This window comes from Pezoporus occidentalis, unplaced genomic scaffold (assembly GCF_034315485.1).
Source record: "Pezoporus occidentalis ecotype Australia unplaced genomic scaffold, CSIRO_AGI_Poc_V1 ctg114, whole genome shotgun sequence".
Classification (NCBI taxonomy): Eukaryota; Metazoa; Chordata; class Aves; order Psittaciformes; family Psittacidae; genus Pezoporus; species Pezoporus occidentalis.
The window spans coordinates 2,962,442-2,985,057 of record NW_026912929.1 but is presented as its reverse complement, the minus strand read 5'-3'; the positions used below and the strand labels follow the sequence as shown (position 1 = coordinate 2,985,057).

Here is a 22,616-nt window from a genome sequence, read left to right as displayed (position 1 = left end):
CTCAGCCAGGCGTGCTGCAGGCACTGCGCGGCTGTGGCGCGGCGCTGCGGCGAGTAGTGCAGCGTGGCAAGGAGGAAGCTGGTGAACGGGGAAACCTCGTGTCTTGTCCAGCGGTGCCTGTCCGACAGGATGGTGTGGAGGCTGCGGGGGGAGAGCCTGGAGATCCGCAGGAGAGCGCCTAGAGGAGAGAGCGAAGCACAGGACCTCAGTGATGGCTACAGGACTGAGAGGCTGCTGCTCCTCGCCTCATAGAAATCATCTTGGAGGATCCCTTCCTTCACCTTCGAAGCTCCAGGTTGGACGGGGCTTGGAGCAAGCTGCTCTAGTGGAAAGTGTCCCTGCCTGTGGCAGGGGTTGGAACTGGATGAGCTTTGAGGGCCCTTCCAGCACAAACCATTCTGTGATTCTGTATTTTCTCTCTCCGTTTCACCTGCACTGCCCCTTGCAGGTTTGGCTCTCTCGGGTGTTTCTCAATAAGCATCTTTTCAAACTAGTGTTTGGAGTGCCCCCCCCCATTCCTGAGCACTTCTTAGATGAGAACGTGCCAAGAATGAATGAGATGTTCCCAGAAAAGCCACACCAGAGCCATTGCTGCTATTCCCTCTGCCGGTTCACATGCAACGCGCAGCACACTGGGCCATTTCAGTGCCAGAGCTCACAAGACACTGGTATTTAATGTATCTTGTTCCTCCTCACTCCATGGAGACCAGGAGAGTGCCACTACTGACTGAGAAGTCATCCATCCACAGGAGCACCTGATGTGGTGATTCAGGTTAGACATGTGTGGTCAGGCCAGTTTGGTTCACACAGAGAGTGGATACAGGGTAAGAACCAGTTTTGACTCATGTCTTTTGAGCACCATAGAAGGAATAAGCGTGAGCAAAGGATATGGATGTGCAGGGAGGTGCTTGTTGAGCATGCTGTGCATGGGAGAAGCATGCAGCATTGTGGGCAGGCGGAGGCTGTGTGGCTGCTGAGCGTGAGAAGCAGGGAAGGAGGAGGATGGACTAAATTGCCATGTCATGTGCCTTGAAGTCAAAGACAAGGACTTCAAGCCTAATGAGTCAAAGGGAAAGGAATTAGGGGGAGTAAAGCAAGAGATGTTACAGTTGGGTCAGAAGACTAAATACAGCAGCCACGTTGGAAGGATGAGTGTCCCACTCCTGATCATCGTTCTCTGCCAGTGAAGGGGTGAATTCCAGCCCGTTCCGCACTCTTCAGCCTTCCTGGCATGTAGCTGTTTCCTGTCCCTGTTTCCGTTCTCCCCAAATCCAGCGGAGAAAGAATAAAAATGTTTTTTCTGAGTGTTGTGAGTTTTCCAGGATTTTGCATTCATCCTTGGAATGCTCCTGGATTGCAGAGGTAGGCAGGGCAGGGAGTGCTACCATTGAAATCTGCTTGTAGCCTGCGTTGTGTCACATAACTCGGGGGCGAGGGGGTGGGGGGGTGTCAGTGTGAGTAGGAGTGTGTCAGAGATTCACAGTGATTCTTAGAGTAAACTTCCTGCTCTCCAGCTCTTACCTGGCCTGCTGAAAAATTTTGTTGACTTGTTCCAGGAATAAGCAATTTGAGGAGGAATTCTTCCCAGGAGCTCGATAATACAAGCAACGTGATCTAAACAGAGGGAAAACAGATCTAGAGACAAAGATTGTGACACTTCAGACAGTGAAATGAGTAAAACTGACGGGATCCTACCATCATCTCTGGAGAAATACTTCCCAGGTTGAGGGTCAAATAGATGCTCCCCAGTTGCCATTTCAAATGCCTAGAAATGGATTAGCATTGTTAGTGCATTAATTGACTTAGAGTTTTGCTTCCCCGTTAACTGATGGTGCCAATTCCCCTGTCACACAAAACTGATCCTGAACCATGGAGATATTCACACTGGTTTGACCTGTGCCATGGTGGAACAGCAGTTTTAGCTCCATGCAGATGAAAAGCAGGATGTGATGAGTTAATGTACATGAAGTGTGTATTGCCTTGGAGCTTAAACTAAGCGTGTATTTTATCAGTGGGATACTTTCACTCCTGAGTGAATAGGTGCAGACAGCCCCTTTTGCCTTCTCAGAGCAGAAGTTTTGCTTTACATGCAGTGCACATAGGGTGCTGAGGATGTATATCCTTGACACATTAGTGTCAGTCCATTAGCATCGTCATTCCTAACCCTACCAGGCAGCCTGTGCTCCAGATATCCGCAGGAGTGCCGTAGTCTAATCCAAGAAGCACTTCCAGGGCACGGTATGGCTGGGTCTGTATCTCCTTGCACAAGGGCTTGTACTGAAATGGAAACAAACTCCCCTTAGTGTCCATAAATCAGTAACAGCAACGCATGTGGCCACAAGCATCGTGCACGGCAAGGAAAGAGCTGGGGGGCAAAACCAAATATGTGTGCTAAACTCTGTGCAGGGCACAGCAGGAATGTTCTCAGGTGAATTTAGCTCCCAACTCTTCACACTGAGCATGTTTTTCAGTTTCCAATTGTAGGGACTACCTGCAGGCTTAGAAACACCAAAGCTGAGGGTGTCTCCAGGAGTACAGTGCCCAGCTCAGAGCTGGGAGTGCTGAATATAACCACCCCCAAAATCAGCACCTCTTCAGCACACTGAAAGAGTTATTAAGCTTTAAAAGGACAGACACAGGTTGGGATGGAAAGGAGCACACAGCATCCCTCATCATCATGGGACTGACACCCAAGAGCACACTCACCGTCCAGCACGCGCTGCCCAGATCTGCAATTTTTACTTCTATGCTCATCAAGTCAGATTCTTCCAATCGATTGCCAAGAGCATTCCCTAGACAGAAAGGACAAAGGCAAATGGAATCTTCAACCAACAGGTAAGCATCACTTACCACCAGAGAGGCATCTCCACCTGTATTTATCGTTCTTTAGCTCAAAAGGTCCTAAAATGCTTTTTGACATCAATTAAATGATTTCTCTGTGTTCTGAGGAACCATGAGCTTGTATCCAGTCAGAATCTCAGAGGGTGTTTGGGAGGACAGTAGTTTGGAGTGGAGCAGCGTGACCATGTCCTGCTGCAAGGTTCCTCTAGCACCAAGGTTCAATTCCTGTGAGCCAAGAGCGGAGCACATCTGTAATTCCTCCTTAGCCTTTGGGAATCCCTGCTGTCACAGGCCTTGGACACAGCCTGTAAGGTGATACTTACATATGACCCCAGAAAAGGGTAACTTTTGGTTTACTGCTTTACAGTGAGCTGTCAGTCTGTGCCTATTCCTGTGCTCTTCTGCTTCAAGCAAAAGACTCAGTCACCAATTTAACATCCCCCAATTGCCCCAGAGTTTGAGAGCAAAACAGTGCTGTCAGGGGAGAAATGCTCACAGGAAAACCTTGTGTGAGGATAAAATAAAGGGTCTCATTGCTGGGAGATCAGCTGATCTCTCAAGAAACTCCCCAGCCCTATGTTTTATTCAGTATTCACACCATTCTCTGCAAATAAATAATGTCTCAAAAGGTGAAAATCACTGGTACATACAAGTCTCCCACAAAGCTCAGAAATACGGGAAACAAAGAGCAGAAGTGTTGTAGAGCTTTCTGATTAGCCCACTTGCATGTAACCCTTTCAGGGGCTAAAAACACCAGACAAAAGGGAACTGTCCTGTACCTTAAGCCGTAAGAACCAGCTCCAAGATCACGATGGGGCTGTTAATTGATGCCCTTGATCTATAGCTGCCCTCCACACAAACCTACCTGAACCACCACTTTTCTGTAGGTGCCTTGAGCAGCTTGTAGCCTGATGCTTGTATTGAGCAGGGATAGGAGAGGCCTCCCAGCAGCATAATCTGGCTGTACTGTTTTGTGCTGCCCATTGCAGGAGATGGGAACCTTCCCTAAAATGTCTGTACTCTCCCTCCTGACAATGAACATGTAAATCCCTTTTCTTGTTAAATAAAACCCTGGACCACTCACCTGGTCCCTTTAGCCTTGAATCTGTTCCCTGATCACAGTCATGTGTATCAGGCAGAATCCTTTGGAGGCTTCTGTCACGCCCGTACAACAAGATGTTCTCCGGTTTGATGTCCGTGTGGATGATGCGGCAGCTCTTATGCAGGAAGTGCAACCCTGCCAGCACCTGGATAAGCAGCAGTGACTCCCATCAGCACTGACAGGGTCCCCACCGCCTCTCCTGCCCAGGAGCAATCAGGCACAGTGGGCATGCAAGTCACAGACCTTCTGGTATTGAAGGAAGTGGGCACTGATGAGATCTGCAGTCAGTTGTTTCTGCATAGTGAGTGCCCTGAACTAAGGGGAAGGGGCTGCCTGGGGACATGGGGGTGACCCACAGCGTGAAAATCCACAGGTATCGGGATGGATGGGAGACGGAAAGAGGACAGACATATGAGGAGTTGTTACAGTCACAGAGCTGAACTTTCCCCTGTTCGTATGGCTGTTATTTCCATGGAATACTGTGCCATCCTGCTGATTATCATTCAAATGGAAGAAGGTGGGGGCCTGTTATAGAGTGACACAGCACCACAGGGCATCCCATCATACAACGAAAGAAAAGGAGGTATAGCATAACCCAGGCAAGGGGAGGGACACAACATGAGTGTGTGTAGAGAGAGTTTAAAGGCAGTGCAGGAGAGCCATGTAGGGAAAGAACAGCTTATGATGGAGCAGGGAGAGCCTGGCCTGTCACAGGGGAGAGATAAACAATGCCTACCAGGGAGAAACAGTCGCTACCAGAAATCAGTGACAGCAAAAAGACTACTGGGAGAGCCACATTTGTGTTTTAAACACCCTGAGTCAGTCATAAAGGGCTGGCAAATATTCTTTGTATTATCAAATTCTATTCTGGGCTGAACATCAGCCCCAGGAAAATACCAACCTTAAATGGTAACCGTGAAGTGCGGGGAAAGATTTAGACAGCTAAACTGAAATGAATCAGAAGTAGATACTGCCCCAGTGCTCATCTGGAGGGGGAAGAGATTCTGAGAGTTTACAATTGAAGCAGATAATGGAACGGGATCAAACAAAAGGCTTGGGTGTGACTTAGGGCACAGATATTAGCGCCACTACATTTTTGTGTAACATTCAGGTGTTAGTGGAGCTTCTTTAGAGGAAGAAGCAGCTATTCCGAGAAGAGGCTCTTCCAGAAAGCAGGTTGAAGGAGGAAGCAGTTTTCTTTCTTAGTGTCCCTAGAAGAGCACAGGAATCAGGGTAGCAAATCTTCATCTTGGCAAGCGTGCAAGATTCTGATAAATCTCAGCAGGAGAGGCAAAATTTGATTTTAACTATTCTGGGTCCTCACCAGGTTTCCTATTCCTTTGTTATTCCCAGCCAACACGTAAGAAACTTGGCTTTCACAGTCTGATCAGCCCCTGTATTAATGGTAATATGATGACTTCCCACTCTGTGTTTTAATGACCATTTTCTCTCCCAAAGGGAATAGTTACTGTTTTCCTTAAAAAGAAAAGCATGTCTTGGGCACTCCCTCTGTAGCATCTTTGCAGATGCAGTCATGGAGTTCCCAGCAGATGACCCTAGGATGAAGGCTGTGGCATGTCCGCACACCAACAGCCCCTTGGTACCCACCCACTTCCAGCTAACGTCTCACCTGCTGTAAGGACCTTTTCACAAAAGGCAGAGGCAGCCTCTGTGCTGTGTAGTTACCCATCAGACACCGTAGGGAAGGACCCAGCGCCTCAAATACCAAGCACATATGTGGACAACAGTCAGGGAGTCACTAACAGAGAGAAGATGCTACCACCAGCCTTTTGCCCTTCACCAGAACAGCCAAATACCTCCTTAACCAACCTCTCCCCTCCAGCCACCTCCATGTGCTGTGCTCCAGCTACTGCCTGGCTCATCTGCCTCACAGGAGCACACTGCTTGGTTTTACACCATCCTGAGGCTCTCTGAGGCAAGCCCAGGCTTTGCTGCCCCACAGCACTCCCAGCAGAAGGATATGGAAGCCATTCTCTCCAATCATTCTGAAGTCATCTAACAAACAGACGATGTTTTCTCCTGTCCTGTCCTTCTTCTTCATACTGTTCACCTGAGGTGGAGGAGTCCAAGAAAGCTGCAATTAGAGACTTTACATATGCACAAGCACATCTTGCACCCATTTTATCCTCTTCTACAGACTTTCTCTTCCAGGACTTGGCACTTCATGACAAATTCAATAAAAAAAAAGCATCAGGAAAACCACACAAGCAGTCTGTGTGTTGTCTAGCTCTTGACCAGGTGAGACCATCACCCCCCCTCCAGTATCCAAATAACTCAAACCAATCCTGCTAATATAACACCCTTCCAGCTTCTTATTCTATCTCATACAGGCCCAGAAAGTGCTTCTACTTGTGCTGGGTGGGGTTTCCCCCAAGACCACATCTCACAGCACACTAACTGTCAATTTCTTTTGCCTTTCTACAGCCTCTGCTCCCTGTCCTCAGAGCAGGGATTGCTCTGTCCCTCCCTGTCTGAGAGCAGCAGGCTGGGACATCGCCTTTTAAAACCCAAACCTTCCCTTCAGCAATTTCTTGCAAGGGGTTGCAGAAAGGCAGAGATCTCGTCTTTGCCTTTGGCCACTCAAAGGCTACCTGCAAGCAGCTATGGAAGCCCAAGAGACCAGCTTCCTTATCCTGGCAGCTCTGCCAGCACCAACCACCCTGTGGCGGTGGGAGTGTAAATGGCAGCATGTCTTTCAGAGAGAATCAGTAATAAATCAAGGGTAAGGCTCAGTCCATGTGCTGTGCTAATGTGTAGAAAAGCAGTTACCTGATAACATTAGATTAGTGCCACTTGGTACTTCCTCTTGCATCACTAAGCCTGGCTCATCTCCCTTTGGATAGGGCTTACAGATTTATAGATGTGAATTAAACCTTTCTCAAACCTGTCGGAGAAAGGCCTCGAGAGTAATTTGTAATGCAAAATGTAATGGCTTTTACTCATCTGAAGCTGATGTCACTTTGTATTGAGGCAAACTTGAAGAATCATAATCATGAGCTTTCTACAACTAGCAGGTTAAGCCATCTTCAAAGGCAAGTAGGTGAGACCCAGATCCAGGCACCTCACTACCCCATCCATTAGCAAAGGCAGGAGGAAGCTTTCTGACTTCAGATGCTTATTATATTGTTGCTACATCCTGTAATTTCCCCCCCCCCCCCTTTTTTTTTTTCAGGTATTTCCTCTTACTTCAGTACCAGTGCTGTGATCGAGCAACATCCTCTGGGCTGGGAACAACACAAATACAGCAGACACCCTCCCATCTCCTGCTTAAGAACATTACTACATTTTCCCGTTGATTAACTGCCTTATCTTCCTACAGGTTCCTCGTATTTACTGGATTTCAGTTTCAGCTGAAAGAAATGGGCTGACAGAGCAAGATGGGACCCAGCCAGCACATCCCAGTAGGACAGGAGGAAGGAGAAGATGTCTGTTTCAGAGGCCAATGCTGAGTCAGGCTGATTCCTATGAATTCCCTACTATTTGTTTTCCTGTTCACCAGGTAGCTCCTCAGACTGAGACCCAGAGGGAGAAGGGATGATGAGGCTGATACACCAGAACTCAGTGGCCATCCCGACAGAGCACAGAGCCCCAGGGTATACGTACGCAGCGGAGGAGGGCAACCTCATCCTGGGCAGCCTCAGCAAAGCCTTCCCTGTTCCTCAGGACCTTCACAGCTACCTGTTTCTTCCTCCTGGAAAAGGAATCACAGCTGCTAGCCAATGCATGCCAGTGTCCCTACCCAGCAGCAACTCTTTTCCCAGTCACACAGCCCAGGGCTCCCCAAGGGCTGGTCTGTAGAACTCCATGCCCATGCTAGTGATGCTGCCAGCATCTGGCAGAGAACATGGCAGAGCATGGGTACTGAAGGATCTAACTGAGAAGAATAAATGTAGCACCACCTTGTTTATGTTCTTTGGTTTCTGGGGACCAGCTCTGCCCATTGCACCCATCCATCTCACTGCCAGGTTTGTCCTGTGCCCGGGGAACCTGATATGCTCTCAGACAGGCTGCTGTGCTCCACTGGCCCAGGGGCCCAGCCACCCCTTCCCACCTCCCCCAGAGACAGTGAGCTCCTCACCTCATGTCCTCGCACAGCCAGACGGTGGCAAAGGTGCCAGAACCCAGCTTGCGCAGAGCCTGGTACTGTGTGTTGAACAATTCTCCTTCTTGCACAGGGTGGTGGCCTCCTGTGGGACCATCACCAAGAGATGTTACCAACACCTCTAAATGCTCTTAGGCTGAAAGAGGGGCTGAGGATAGCCATCCTCCTGGAGGAACAGCCAGACAAGCCCTGGTGGCCTCCTCTGGCCTGGGAAGAGCTTGGCATGGTCTTGGCTGTGGAGCCACATGCCTGAGGACTGACCTGTGCGCTGGGCTGTTGGTGTTTCCTCTTCCATCTGCTCTTCCATGGCCCAGCAGTGCAGCAGGTCCTGGCACGAGGGGACCGGGGCAGTGGGGCACCAGGTCTTAGCGTACAGGCAGTGCAATCATCAGCACCTCACTCCTTTAAAAAGAGTTGGGGAGCTGGGGGGCAGCTATGCCTCTGGTGCCTGCAGAGTGATTCTCTCTTTCACCCCTCATCTCCTTCCTTCCCATCTGCTTCCTCAGCCCCAGCAGCCAGGCTGCTGCAGACCCTTTTGGCACACCATGGAGGCAGGGATTATTTTAAGAGCTCAGAAGGAGAGAGCTGGCAGGCTGGGGCAGGGCAGGGAGCTGGTGATGTGCAGTTAGAGCAGAGCCAAGGCCAGGTGGGAGTCTCAGGTTTCCCTGTGCCCAGAGTGGATTTGCAGGGGCTTAGCAGGGACTGTGAGATCCCCTCCCGCAGCCAGGCAAAGCACGTGCTCCCATCCCCATCCCAGCAGCACCGGGCACCTCAAATAGTAGGCTGAAGCTTGTGCAGCTCACGGAGTTACGGATGTAAGACACCAACCCACTCTTTCACAATTGGGAGTTATCACTTGCTATACAGCCAAAGCCTCAGGGAACACACACTGCCAGAGCTGGGTGATTGTCCTGTGGTTCTGGGCTTAAACCACGACAGTGATTGTCAACCCCATAGACCATTAGCACGGGTAGGAGTAGTGACCTTTAAATCCTTCAAATCAGGTCGCTAAAGCTCAGAGCTGCACCAGGGGATTTGCACAAGTACAGTGGGCTCCTGCTGGTGGTGGCAGGAGGCTTGGGGTGGGAGCTCTGCTGGGACAATAACGTCTTCCAGGCACTGAGACAGAGGCGTGACTTTCTCAAAACACTAAAGTTTCATTCCCATGCTGATGCTCCCCCTCCTTATATTCTCACACATCCAACCATGGAATTTGCACTGTTCAGGATCAGTCTTTTTCAGGCATAAACTTCCAGGATGCTGCATGTCTGTGTGACTGCTCTTTTCAGCAAAGACCTACTAACATCTTAGCTATGAAACAGAGGTGGAATCAGAATTTCCCTTATTTATGCACAGATTGAGCACATTGGTAACCTCACTAGCTCCTGCACCACCAGAATCTACCCAAGCCTTCTCCACTTGCACCATTAGCACAGCAGGGACTGACCTGAGAGCTAGGCAACAGCCTTCAAGATTTTATGTTGCTCACTATTCACCTCCCAAAGGAAAACTCCAGAGCGTGTGGAGATGGGAGTCCAACAGCATCTTCCTTAGGTGGTTGTTATGGTAATGGGAGACTTTGGTGGGGAAGTCAGACCCAAAGATAAACCGCGTCCAAGCACTGGGGCTGATGGAGCTTTTGGAGCTGCTCACCAGGCCCTGGTGTCCTTGCTGTGGAGATGAGGCAAGTCCATCCTCAGGCGTGCGTGGCTTTGCCTCCATCCACCCCAGTCAGTTGGACGCACCAGCAAAGGATGGGGAGCGTTGCTATGCAACTTGGTGTAGCAGAGTGAAATGTACTTCTTTAAGCTTTGTGATAAAGGACAATCCATGCTTTAAAGTCCTTCATTGCTTGATGTCCTTGCATTAAGAACAACCATTGTTCTGCTTTTTGCTTCTTCAAAGCTACACTGTGCAGAAACTACCGGTTTGCAACAGGCCTGGACCCGATCAGAGAACTTCAGCCCCCAAACCTGGCCCTGCCTGGTCTGCAAGCGGCAACTGCCCAACTCCACCTCATGGGCACAGAATGGTGCCGGGAGCTGCAGTCACAGAACTCCCCTTCATCTTCTGCACGAACACACCCCGAGCGTGCCCTCCCATCCCTAAACATCCAGGTAACACACAGCCTAAAGCAGCGCCCTGGGCTCCGAGCCGCGGGGCCCTGCACACACTCACCACAGCGCAGCTCACGGGCGGGACGCGCCGCTCCCTTCCTCATCGGGCTCATTCTGGAGCTCCCCAAAGCGAGATTCCACCTGGTCCCGCTCTGCTTTCAGCCCGCGCTGTGTCCTTGGGCAGACCCGAGCCTTGCGCATCGCTGGACAGACGCGGTGCGGAGCGGGGCAGGGTATCGGATCACAGCACCGCTTCTGGGAACAACCCCGGCGGGCCAGGACAGCTGCTGGGGGCTCACTTTACTGCCGGCCTCTCCCTGGCAGCACGGCCGGGAGCCGGCTGCAGCTCCCTGGTCTCCACAGCAACTATTTATAGAGGGAAATCCACACAGAGGAATCCTCCCCTCTGCTCCACCGGCCCCTGTGCTGCTGCTTCCCAGTGCTCCCAGCACCGGGTCCAGCCTGGCTGCTGTGGCTCCTGTCCCCCCCCCATCCCTGACCGAGGGGATGTGCTCCCTCAGCCTCCCCACAGCCACAGCCTGGGGCTGGTGACTGGAGCTTCTCCCTTCCTGTTGCATGGGGAGCATCACAGCAGCAGCTCCCAACCCGCCATGGCAGGACTGGAGCCCCCCTGTGTCCCGCACTGAGGAGAAAATGGCCACAAACAGTAAAAATCACGCTTTTTTTCACCCAATATGGCACAGTTTTGTACCCAGGGCAGGCCCCAGCCTTGTGCACCTCAGGTTTCCCTCCTGAAGCAGCAGGGACACAACAGCAAAGGGCAGAGCAGCACCCACCCCACTGAGGTGGGACTGGAGCCCCTCAGCACCTCACACTGAGGAGAAAATGCCCATAAACAGTTAAAAATCACACTTTTTCACCCAATATGGCACAGTTTTGTACCCAGAGCAGGCCGTGGGCCCCAGCCTTGTGCAGCTCAGGTTTCCCACCTGAGGCGGCAGGGACCCAATAGCAAAGGGCACAACAGCAGCACCCACCCCACTGCGGTGGGACTGGAGCCCCTCAGCACCTCACACTGAGGGGAAAGTGGCCACAAACAGTTAAAAATCACACTTTTTCACCCAATATGGCACAGTTTTGTACCCAGAGCAGGCCGTGGGCCCCAGCCTTGTGCACCTCAGGTTTCCCTCCTGAAGCAGCAGGGACCCAACAGCAAAGGGCACAGCAGCAACACCCACCCCACTGCGATGGGACTGGAGCCCCTCAGCACCTCACACTGAGGAGAAAATGGCCACAAACAGTTAAAAATCACACTTTTTCACCCAATATGGCACAGTTTTGCACCCAGAGCAGGCCATGGGCCCCAGCCTTGTGCAGCTCAGGTTTCCCTCCTGAAGCAGCAGGGACACAACAGCAAAGGGCACAGCAGCAACACCCACCCCACTGCGATGGGACTGGAGCCCCTCAGCACCTCACACTGAGGAGAAAATGCCCATAAACAGTTAAAAATCACACTTTTTCACCCAATATGGCACAGTTTTGTACCCAGGGCAGGCCCCAGCCTTGTGCAGCTCAGGTTTCCCTCCTGAAGCTGCAGGGACTCAACAGCAAAGGGCAGAGCAGCACCCACCCCACTGTGGTGGGACTGGAGCCCCTCAGCACCTCACACTGAGGAGAAAATGGCCACAAACAGTTAAAAATCACACTTTTTCACCCAATATGGCACAGTTTTGTACCCAGAGCAGGCCATGGGCCCCAGCCTTGTGCAGCTCAGGTTTCCCTCCTGAAGCAGCAGGGACCCAACAGCAAAGGGCAGAGCAGCACCCACCCCACTGCGGTGGGACTGGAGCCCCTCAGCACCTCACACTGAGGAGAAAATGGCCACAAACAGTAAAAACCAAGCTTTTTTTTCACCCAATATGGCACAGTTTTGCACCCAGGGCAGGCCCCAGCCTTGTGCAGCTCAGGTTTCCCTCCTGAAGCAGCAGGGACACAACAGCAAAGGGCACAGCAGCACCCACCCCACTGTGGTGGGACTGGAGCCCCTCAGCACCTCACACTGAGGAGAAAATGGCCACAAACAGTTAAAAATCACACTTTTTCACCCAATATGGCACAGTTTTGCACCAGAGCAGGCCATGGGCCCCAGCCTTGTGCAGCTCAGGTTTCACTCCTGAAGCAGCAGGGACCCAACAGCAAAGGGCACAGCAGCACCCACCCCACTGCGGTGGGACTGGAGCCCCTCAGCACCTCACACTGAGGAGAAAATGGCCACAAACAGTAAAAATCACGCTTTTTTTCACCCAATATGGCACAGTTTTGCACCCAGGGCAGGCCCCAGCCTTGTACAGCTCAGGTTTCCCTCCTGAAGCAGCAGGGACACAACAGCAAAGGGCACAGCAGCACCCACCCCACTGCGATGGGACTGGAGCCCCTCAGCACCTCACACTGAGGAGAAAATGGCCACAAACAGTTAAAAATCACACTTTTTCACCCAATATGGCACAGTTTTGTACCCAGAGCAGGCCATGGGCCCCAGCCTTGCGCAGCTCAGGTTTCCCACCTGAGGCGGCAGGGACCCAACAGCAAAGGGCACAGCAGCACCCACCCCACTGTGGTGGGACTGGAGCCCCTCAGCACCTCACACTGAGGAGAAAATGGCCACAAACAGGCAAAAATCACACTTTTTCGCCCACTATGGCACAGTTTTGTACCCAGAGCAGGCCATGGGCCCCAGCCTTGTGCAGCTCAGGTTTCCCGCCTCAGGTGGCAAAGGGTCCAACACCTCAGCAGGCACAGCCAGGTCAGGGCCACCGCAGGCACCTCTCCTCTCCCCTGCCCGTGCCCCACTCTGCTGCCTCCCAGCACCAGGGATGCCAGGGCAGGGGCAGCACCCAGGGGACGAGCGGCTCAAGTGGTTCATAACCCCTAAAAGGCCAAGGAGAACAGCACACATGGAGGGGGGAGCACAGCCCAAAGCAGCACCCGAGCAGGGAGAAGACCGGGGAGAAGCAACTGCAGCCAGAGCTGTGCTAGTAAAGGAATGGGGAGCAGAGGGAAAGGCAGGAGAGATGGGCCACGAGCCAGCGCCAGGGCTGGAAGAGCTCTGAAGATGTGCTGTTGATGGAGGCTGGTGGACAACAACGATCACCATCAAGCTTGCCTTAAGCAGCCCCCTCTGTGCTTACCCCCTGCAGCAGACCACAGCCAAGGCTGTAGCGAACCACATGCCATTGCCAGCAATTGCAGGGCTCATCCACAACCACAGCGTCCCTCCTCCTGCAGCAGGCAGGAGGGGTGCTTGAGCCCTGGAACCGGAGGAAGCACCAGGATCAATGGAAGGTGGCACAAGGTGATGGCAAAGAACTGCAGCCGCTATCCCAAAGGCAGTAGATGGGGCAGGAGGGAAGAGCCCCACACTCCTAGCACAGCTCTCCAGCTCACGGGAACACAGTTTCCACGCAGGAGGAAGAAAGGAGGGGACTGGATGCTGGGCAATGGTGTCACGGTGTGAGACAAGCGCGACAGGTAGGTTGTATATTAAAATTTATTGAATTATTGTGTAAGAATTCTCTTTATTAAAATCATTTGGACTCTAAACTGATTATTTACAGACAAAAACCTCTTATATCACCAATAGATTCCTACATCTCCGAACAGTATCTACAAACAGTTATTACACTATGTAACAAAATCCAGATTTTTTTTTTTGTGTTTTTTTTCCCAAGCTTTTTATATTAATTATTAATTCCAATTTGAGACAGACAGTACCTCGGGTGCTCTGAGCAGAACTCAAGGTGTAAATGCAGGTCAGGCCATACCGTAACAGACAGACACACACCAAGTCACGAGGCTGGGACAGGGCAGAGGCACCAGGACAGAGGAGAAAGATGGTCTGAGCAAACACATGGGGTGTTCTAGGAACCACAAGAATCATCCTGGCAAAGAAAGGCACCAAAACCAAGCAGCATCTCGCTGCAACAGGGGCACCCTTGGAAAAGAAACAACATTCCACTGCGGCAGCAGCATCCGAGAGCCTCTATTAAAACAACAGCCACCATTTCTACTAAAAAACCCCAAAACTTCCAGGTACAGCCTAAATTCACCACCAGACAGCTGAAAGCAACACTCAGACTCTACAACACGTGGGTGCCGCCTACTCTTAGTTGTACCAACAGGAGAGACATTCAAGCACACTAACTGGGTATTCTAATACTGATCAGTTCTCAGCGTTTCATCCAGACCATGGTGGAAGCAAGGTTCTTTCTCTGACCACAGTGTAAATAACTCCTATATCCTGCTAAATGACTCCTGCCACTCAAGAACATCATCTCTGAGGGCTCAATGACAGCAGCACCGTCCCCATGCTGCACTTGTGTCTTGCAGAAGAGGAATGGTTGCTGTAGCAGGACATGCTGGTGCCCACACAACTTGCTACCTGTACAGCAAACATGAACATCCAGAGAGGATCCTCCGTCTTTGAGGAGGAACATCCCGTCTCCAGAGTGTCTGACAAGCTGGTTGTGGAATCAGGCAGAGATTGGAAGAAACTTGGAAGGATTGTGAGGAATAAATAAATAATTTTCCCTGCAACAGGAAATTTAGTAAAAACCCCTGGTTTGTGCAAATTTAAATATGTCAAAACCCTGTTGTAGTGACGGATTTTGCCACAAGAGAGGGGCAGGGATGGAGAGAAAGAGGAGCCATGGCCAAACACCCAGAATGATCCCAGCTGGTGTCTAGAATACCAAGGATAGAAGGATAGAAGAGATGGGCACAACCAGCTTCCCACCCTCACCACACCGGTACTGGGCAGTGCCTCCTGCCCAGCTACACAACGACAAGCTGATGTTAAATAAGTCAATCACCTACATTTACCTCTACTTCAAAGTCTTGATTATTGCTGTAATAAAAGCAGACTTTCACAGATACACTCAGAGAAAGCAGATGATTTCCATATCTGGGAGTGCTACCAGGAAGCAAAGAGGATGTGGAGCCCATGGGCACCTGGACTCCAGTCACTGTTGATTCCAGGTGAGCCACCAAGTCGTACTCCCTTCTCCAGTGTGGGGTGGATTCAGAATTAAGCCCCAGACACCCTGTTCTGGGATAATTCTGCAAACATAAGGGGCACTAACAGTCTGTAGAGCCATAAACCCAGCAGGGAGCCTGTGGCTCCTAGCAGATGCTCAGTCTGGTGCCTAGGGCAGAAAGTCCATCATCAATGCAGGAGGGGACAAAGCCACTCTGCTGCATTACCTGCACCTGCCTCAAACCAAGGAGCTGCCTCCCACCCAGCTTTCTGGGGCTGATTTAATCAGCTTTGGTTGGGACAGGTTTCAGAGATGCTAAGTTCCTATGATTTTTGTGGAAACAGGTGGTCAGGCAGGAGGAAACCCAAAGTGGTGCCCACACTGGGAAAGAGGCAAACTTAGCTCCTTTCTCCTGCCTCACCTGAAGCACGAGGTGGCACAGGGATGCTGGCCAAACTCTGGGCACATACAGTACCCGGGAATACTGCTGGAAGAGGGTCACAGGAGAGAGCTTTGTAGGAAGAGTGGCCAGTGTTAGCTTGTTACATCCCTCAGAGAACATCTTTGTAACAGCAGCACTCACACAAAGCAACAGGGCTGATCTGATAGGCCTGGAATTGCTGCTATATGCAATGAAAGAGGTAGGGATGTGATCCTGCCTTGGTTTAGCTCTAATCCCTCCTGGCTGGCAGTCACCACCTCAGGGAGGTGACAGAGGGCTCAGACCTGCCCCAAGCATGCAGGACATCAGCGTGGAATTAGCAGAAGGGGTGAGAGTGCACAAGACACCCTTATAAATAGGAGTCTGCTCCCAGAGGGGCAGAGCACTCTGTTCCCAAAGTGCAGGATCCAAGGAGGGAGCCGCGAGGAGCTGCCCAGTGACAGCTGCCTACTCACTGTGCTTGTGCCTGCTCCAGCCTCTCCTTCCTCTCCTGAACCATTCCCATTTGCAGGATGCCCAATGATCCTTGGGACCACTCTTGTGCTTCAGAATTTCCTCGAGTTCACAGCTCACCAAATAACCCTTCTACATGCAGCAACAGGAGAGTCTGGGAAGTGAAACTGTGAGTAAGGTGTGAGGCAAAGCCCAAGAGAAAAAGCCTTGAACTGAGCTGCTGGGAAAAGCGAGCTGCTGTTACGACAACGGAGACATCTACGAGTTATCCCTGCAGACAAAGCAGTGGAGAAAACTGCTCCAGTGCTGACAGACGTTGGTCAGTAGAAGTGCACAGAGATACTTCTCCGAGAAAAGCTTTGTCTCAAAGCCACAAAATTAAACATTTTCCTTTAGCATTTAAATACATTAACTTTCTGAGGGTATTTACAAGTCCAGTTCAGAGCAGCAGAACAGCCGGACACCGGAGGGAGGGGGAGTGGCACAAGGCATTTGTTGTGCTTTTCCGAAGAGCAGGGCAACCTCTGACCACGAGGAACCAGGAAGATGGATCCCGAGCTGGGTCAGTGGGGATTGAGGCGAGCCAGGCAGACTCTCCCACGGAATTTGTCCTGAGGGAAAGGGTGAGGGGATGCTGTCCATTTACAGCAGGCCCCTGGGCAAGTGTGTGTGCTGGTGAACACATCAGAGACCAGAACACTGGGGAGTAAGAGAACTGTGCCATTGGACACTCTCCTTTCTACATCCAACATCCAGAACCAGTGGGGACATTGCTGCAAGGGTTTCTCAGGTGGGATACTGCAGGAGTGCTCAGGAGCCAGGGACAGAGGTTAGCACTGCTGTCAGCCTGCTCTCTGCATCCTTGCTGAAGTGAGGGGCTGCAGCAAGGGAGTCTCCCAGCACTGATCCCTGCAAGACCAAGGACTTCATAGACATGGTGCTGGGTGTTGTTTCCTGGCTCTTCAACAAAGTTGTTTGGACACTTGGCACATTCATGTAACATCTGTAGGAAGGAGCTGTGTGGTCCCCCCTGACAGTGCCAGGGGAAAACCAAAGTCTGGTTTTGTTTTGAAGAAGAAAAAACTGTAAAAAAATACTCTCTGAGATGGAAGGACGCTTGTACTTTGTACTGCCTTGGCCATCCCTGTTCATGTCACCACGGGTTCCTTGGAGAGCCTGGTTCCAATGGCAGCAGGACACCATGTGTGTAGCTAGGACGAGCACTGTCCCCGCTCAGGCAGGGCAGAGCAGTCTGTCTGTGCCTGTCACAAGTCTGTGACTTTATTCTCCACAGCTGCTGCAATCTGTTGTAGTCTATATCCAAGCTGCATCTTCTGTGCCGTTGGGTCTTCTTCCAAGGCTGTAATGATCTGCAACAACACAGAGCTCACTGCAGCTTTCCTCCAGTGCACAACACTGTCAGCCAGCTCAATGCCAAACACAGTGGAGAGCCCCAAGCTGGAAACCAGAGTGCTCAAGACTAGAGTGAGTATGTAGTAATTCATCTCAAATTAATCACATTCTAGATTTGTCCAAATAACATGAACTTTATAGTTCAAAGAATGCTAAACTTCTCCCCTGAAAACGGTATCTTTAGTAAATGAATCTGCACTAACTGCATTTCATTTTTAAGTAGATTATTTGAATCCTATAGTGAAAAAAATAGAAGCATACATGAAATCCCAACAGCATCCAAGTTAGACTTTTGTGAGCTCCTCCCTCTTTTTGAGAGTAAAGCAAACTCATAACATGGAAGTTACAGGTCAATGACAATACACAGCGTTGTCATAGTCTGGCTGCTCTTAACTATTAATTTTTGGAGGTTTTCTGTTTGGATGGTAAAAGGAGAAGGGCATGTTCATACCTGCTGGAAACACACACTCACCTGGTCATAGTACTTATTGATGTATTTGTACAGTTCATGTAGAGCCACCAGGGAATTGAGGCCACCTGAGTAATTCTGAATATAAGAGAGGAAGTTAGACACAACCATGAGACACTTCACAATTGTTCTTCTAAGCTCTACGTCCTCACAACTCATTAGGAAACATGCCTGTTGCACAAAGCAACAGGAAAGGGAATTCATCAGCGAGCTCCTAGCAAGAGAAGGATCACACGTACTCCTTGTCCTGAGTCCTTGACTACACTTTCAGTGTCAGTTGGAGAGACCCTCACCCTCCTCACGGTGCTACAGAGCAGAGCAGCCACTGGCATCACTCAGTATGTCTGAGCAGAATTGCACACTCAGCTGGAATATCTCATCTTTGCATTACTGACTTTCTTAGATGCACAGGTGAGACGCCAGGGGACTTCTGAAACACAAGAAACCTGGAGAGGGACTTTTTACAAGGGCCTGTAGGGACAGGACAAGAGGGAATGGCTTTAACCTGCCAGAGGGGAGATTGAGATGAGCTCTTAGGCAGAAGCTCTTCCCTGTGAGGGTGCTGAGGCACTGGCACAGGGTGCCCAGAGAAGCTGTGGCTGCCCCATCCCTGGCAGTGCTCAAGGCCAGGCTGGACGGGGCTTGGAGCAAGCTGCTCTAGTGGAAGGTGTCCCTGCCCGTGGCAGGAGGTTGGAACTGGATGAGCTTTAAGGTCCCTTCCCACTCAAACCCTTCCATGATTCTATGAAATAATTCTATTTACCCGTGACAGCTCAGCCAGGGCAGAGTTCATCTCCTGGTCACTGGCAGAGATGGTCTGACGAATGTCCGCGTAATACCTACGCGGTGATACACAGACAATTAGCAATAGTTTCTCCTGCCTCCCTCTTCCTACTTAAACTACAACTCCTCAAGTTCATTGCTTACCTTTCCACCATCTGCTTGTAGCGAGGGATGTCCCGGGCATACAGCAGCTTATTGATTGGAGAATCCTTGAACATCCAGAACCAGAACTGATTACAACAAGCTCCTTCATCATGCTATGGACTAACCTTAGCAGGTAACACCATCAACTGCTATTTTCTGTCCTGCGTTCAGGGTTGGGAATTTTTGTCCTCTACATGGAGAGGCACCTCAAATACCAGCTTCCTTTTAGTAGTGAAGTCTGAGGAATCACGAGATGCACTGGTGAAGGGACCCTGGGACCCTTAGTCCAGCCTTCCACTTAAGAGCTGAGTGATCACCAGTGTGAGATCACATTAACTACTGTGGCGTTGCAAAGCTGATAACTGAATTCCTCCAGAGATCCACCCATCCCATCTTCTGTGAGCTGTGCAGGACTGTTCCACCCTTAGCACAGGGTCAACAGAGGTGGTAAGAATTTTTTCTAATGGCCAACCTGAATTTCCCAGGAAGCATCCTGTCACTTCCACTGTCTGACACAGCCAACTAGAGTTTAGCTCTGCCCCCAAGCACCTGTAAGCTGTAAATAAAGAGCACCCCTCAACAACTTCTTGTGTGCTAAACAAAAGCAGTTCCTCCCTCCTCTCTTCCCTCCCATAAGTCTCCAGTGGCACATGGGAGCAAGGACAGGCCTGGCCTGCTGTTCCAGTGGTGCTACCTAAATGTTACTGCCTTCCTGGGGCAGCACTGCTCAACTCCGTGGGCCAACCATGCTCCCTTCTCCCTTTGTACTTACCCGCCCTAACTTATGGTCAGCTATTGTACAGGAGTCCATAAAGGTCTGTGCAATGACCAGAAGCACAGCATCAACATTATCTGACGTCTGCACATCAAAAACAAACTGGGGGTTCTTGATGATGTTTATCCAGAACCGTAGGGGCAGGCTGCAGATAAGATAGAAGCATAACAGGGTATTAGTGAAGGTGCTAAAGGATATTGTGTACATCACTGCATCTCCCAGCAAAACAGCTTTTCACACCATGCTCTGCTGCCCTGCACTCCTATTTTGTTCCTCCTGGGTCGTGCTTTGCATGTGATCAGCTCTAGACAGCTTAGCAGTGCCTTCTCTGTAGCCCAGAAGAACACCATACCTGTTTGTCTTCCAGATATGGATGGTCTCAGGGTCTGCGATCCCATAGTGTAAGGCCTGCTCATCCAACAGGTCAAAGAAGTACTTGACTGCCAGGGGGACAGGGCGGTTGGTACTGAGGATCACCTGGAACAAGTCATCCACAAACTTCTGCAGAGTGCCCTGTGGGGAACAGAGCAGGACAGAGTCAGCATGGGCAGAGGAGAGCAGAGAGCCAAGGCCTCATGCAGATGAGGGGTTCCCCTCTTCTACTCAGCAGCCTCCTCTAGTGAGTCTATACACATCCCTGCAAGGATACAAAGGATGGGAGGATCCCAAACTCAACCTGTGCTGTATCTCACCTTCATTGAGAGCAGACGTGTCAGGTAGATCTCCGGGATTGCCTTGGCTCGCTCCCGATCTCTCAAGCTCCCACGCCGATGCTTGGGAAGCTCTGGCTCTTCTGTTGGTTTTACCAGGTGCCAAAGTTTGATCCCACCTTCATCTGCATCCTCCAGCATTGGTGTTTCTAAACCAAGCAATCATTTACAGATGACTGTCAGTTCTCTCACAGCAGAACATGGCCAGGGGAGCCCCAAGGAGGCAACATTTCACAGTATGATAGAAACACAAATGGGAAGGAACCTCTGGAGGTCTATATCTAGCCTTCTGCACAGATTACAACTGCTGCTATGGTTCCTCAAGCTACAGGAGCATCAATGGAGCTGTTTGTATCCCATCACCACCATTAGGGCATGATTAGCACCTGGGGGTGTTGATTCTTACAAGCTGGAGACTGCTCAGCCCTATGAAGTCTAACTAGAGAACTGTGCTTATCCTGTTTTTTCACACCCAGCCTGGCTTTCTTCTGCTCTTAGACTCTTCTGCTTTTCTCTCATCTCACCTGCCCAAGCTTTCCATTTCCTGACAATCCTATGAGGGTTCAAATCACGTATCAGCTTTTTACAGCAGCATAAAGCTGGGGCTATGGCAAGAGACTTGTCCCATTAACTGCCAAGTGCTATAAAATCAGTTTATGAGAACAGGGCATCAAACTCACTCTCTCCTGGGATGTAATCCTGATTCTCCCTATGGATGTGCTTGGTCAGGCGTGGGACCAGTGCTACTGTTGCTCCATCAGGTACCTGCACACAAGCAAAAAAATCGATATCCAAACCAAATGGCACATTTCTTGTCAGGACAACAGACAAGTGCTTGTAGACTAAAACAGACTATCCCATTACTAGAAATAGGGACAGAAACAGAGATTTTGGGGCACCATCACTGTCTCCCCTGATGGTGGGAGAATCTTGTTTGTACCAATTAAAAAACAATGTGCAAAGCATGAAGACAATAATATGCAGGGGCTGAGGTCATTCACATCTAGAACATGTTGCAGCAAAGTATGACATAATGGTGCAAGATATGACATGTTGGTGCAAAAAAAACCCACTCTTTCTGTTCCTGGAAGCTACTTTGCAGGTCAGTGCACCACCACCTACTAACTGATTTGCACTGGAACATTAACAGATCCAGCAGTGACACCTTCAATACAGCAGCCACCAAATATGAACTTGTGTCTCCTTCCAAGCTCTACACTGCTCGCTACATCCACTGCTTAACCTATATCCAAGATACAGGTTAAGGACAGGGTTCATTGAAGTCAAGAATGTCAGCCACAGCACTGACTTAATATGAATATACTGCTGCAAGAAAGCTCCAACCCTTTGTGATCCACCAGGAGCCAGAGCCCCCAATACAGTGTAACAGTGTTTAGAAGATAGGAGATGAGGCAAGGGTAGACTGAGTTCTGACCTTGTAATGCTGAAGAGTGTTCAGGCGTTTCCACGTTCCTTGAATGACAGATGTCACATCCTCATCAGACAGTATGAGGTGACCTGCCAGGCCTGATCTCCACTCTGCAGCCATTTAAGCACAGAAAACATAAACTGTTAATTTGAGGCACCCCTGAATCTGCTCTGCTTCAACCTGATTGGCCTCACTGCACACCCACTGGTCCTCATCAACCTTTTCCTATGGTGTTTCACAGACGACATAACCTGAGCAAGTGCCTGTAACAATGCTGAGTTCTGCAGCCGCAGGAGAATTTCTCTGAGCGCAGGGACAAGTGGCCTCATGGTCTCCCAGCTTCCACTCACCAAGTTCCTGCAAATTCTGTCACATTGTGACTCTTCAAGCGGGTGATTCAAATCACAAATATGCACCCAGGGTCCTTATTAGCTACTATTCCCACTGTACCTGCTCATCTATAAATGCCACAGCTATTCAGCAACAGCCAAAGAATGAAAACTGAGAGGTTTCCCTCACAGTGCAAGTCCCACCTTTCATTAAGCACTGTGGGCAAAATCCTCCCTGACTCACATTACTGAGATGCTGCCATTGACTTCACTGGCAGGACTACACCACCTCTGTTTTGCACTTGGATCATCCCTCTCCTCCTACACATTCTCCATGCTTTTTTTCCCCATGTCCCCTTGACCAAGCCATTGCCATGGTCCAAGTCTGGCAAAGAACACCATGAAATGGAAGGGGTTGGACCCAACTGCTTCTTTCCCACCCTTACCTCCTGCTGTTAGCTTCTTTCCTGGCCCTATTGGGTCCAGCCACAG

The 22,616-nt window shown here is 50.4% G+C and overlaps 2 protein-coding genes across 5 annotated transcripts in view; both read right to left on the bottom strand.

Moving 5' to 3' along the window:
- Nucleotides 1-6: 6 nt before the first annotated feature.
- LOC134173392 (SRSF protein kinase 3-like) lies at nucleotides 7-8,516 on the bottom strand (the record flags this gene model as incomplete). Its single annotated transcript, XM_062637328.1, has 11 exons — nucleotides 8,328-8,516; nucleotides 8,043-8,151; nucleotides 7,568-7,655; nucleotides 5,927-6,014; nucleotides 5,574-5,680; nucleotides 3,926-4,088; nucleotides 2,707-2,792; nucleotides 2,170-2,277; nucleotides 1,696-1,765; nucleotides 1,522-1,614; nucleotides 7-178 (listed from the first exon to the last, which is right to left on the bottom strand). Coding segments are annotated over exons 1-11 (1,130 nt in total), but the record flags the coding sequence as incomplete, so codon positions are not given.
- A 5,161-nt stretch (nucleotides 8,517-13,677) lies between these two features.
- Nucleotides 13,678-22,616, bottom strand: part of PLXNB1 (plexin B1) — a 54,325-nt gene continuing 45,386 nt past the window's right edge. For all 4 annotated transcript variants that reach the window (XM_062637299.1, XM_062637310.1, XM_062637291.1 and 1 more), the window contains exons 30-38: nucleotides 21,802-21,905; nucleotides 21,047-21,131; nucleotides 20,349-20,515; nucleotides 20,009-20,169; nucleotides 19,654-19,801; nucleotides 18,882-18,946; nucleotides 18,718-18,793; nucleotides 17,958-18,032; nucleotides 13,678-17,442 (exon numbers count right to left, since the gene is read on the bottom strand). In XM_062637299.1, coding sequence (XP_062493283.1) covers nucleotides 17,338-17,442; nucleotides 17,958-18,032; nucleotides 18,718-18,793; nucleotides 18,882-18,946; nucleotides 19,654-19,801; nucleotides 20,009-20,169; nucleotides 20,349-20,515; nucleotides 21,047-21,131; nucleotides 21,802-21,905 — 986 coding nt within the window. In that variant the 3' untranslated portion in view covers nucleotides 13,678-17,337. The remainder of the gene's footprint in view (nucleotides 17,443-17,957; nucleotides 18,033-18,717; nucleotides 18,794-18,881; nucleotides 18,947-19,653; nucleotides 19,802-20,008; nucleotides 20,170-20,348; nucleotides 20,516-21,046; nucleotides 21,132-21,801; nucleotides 21,906-22,616) is intronic.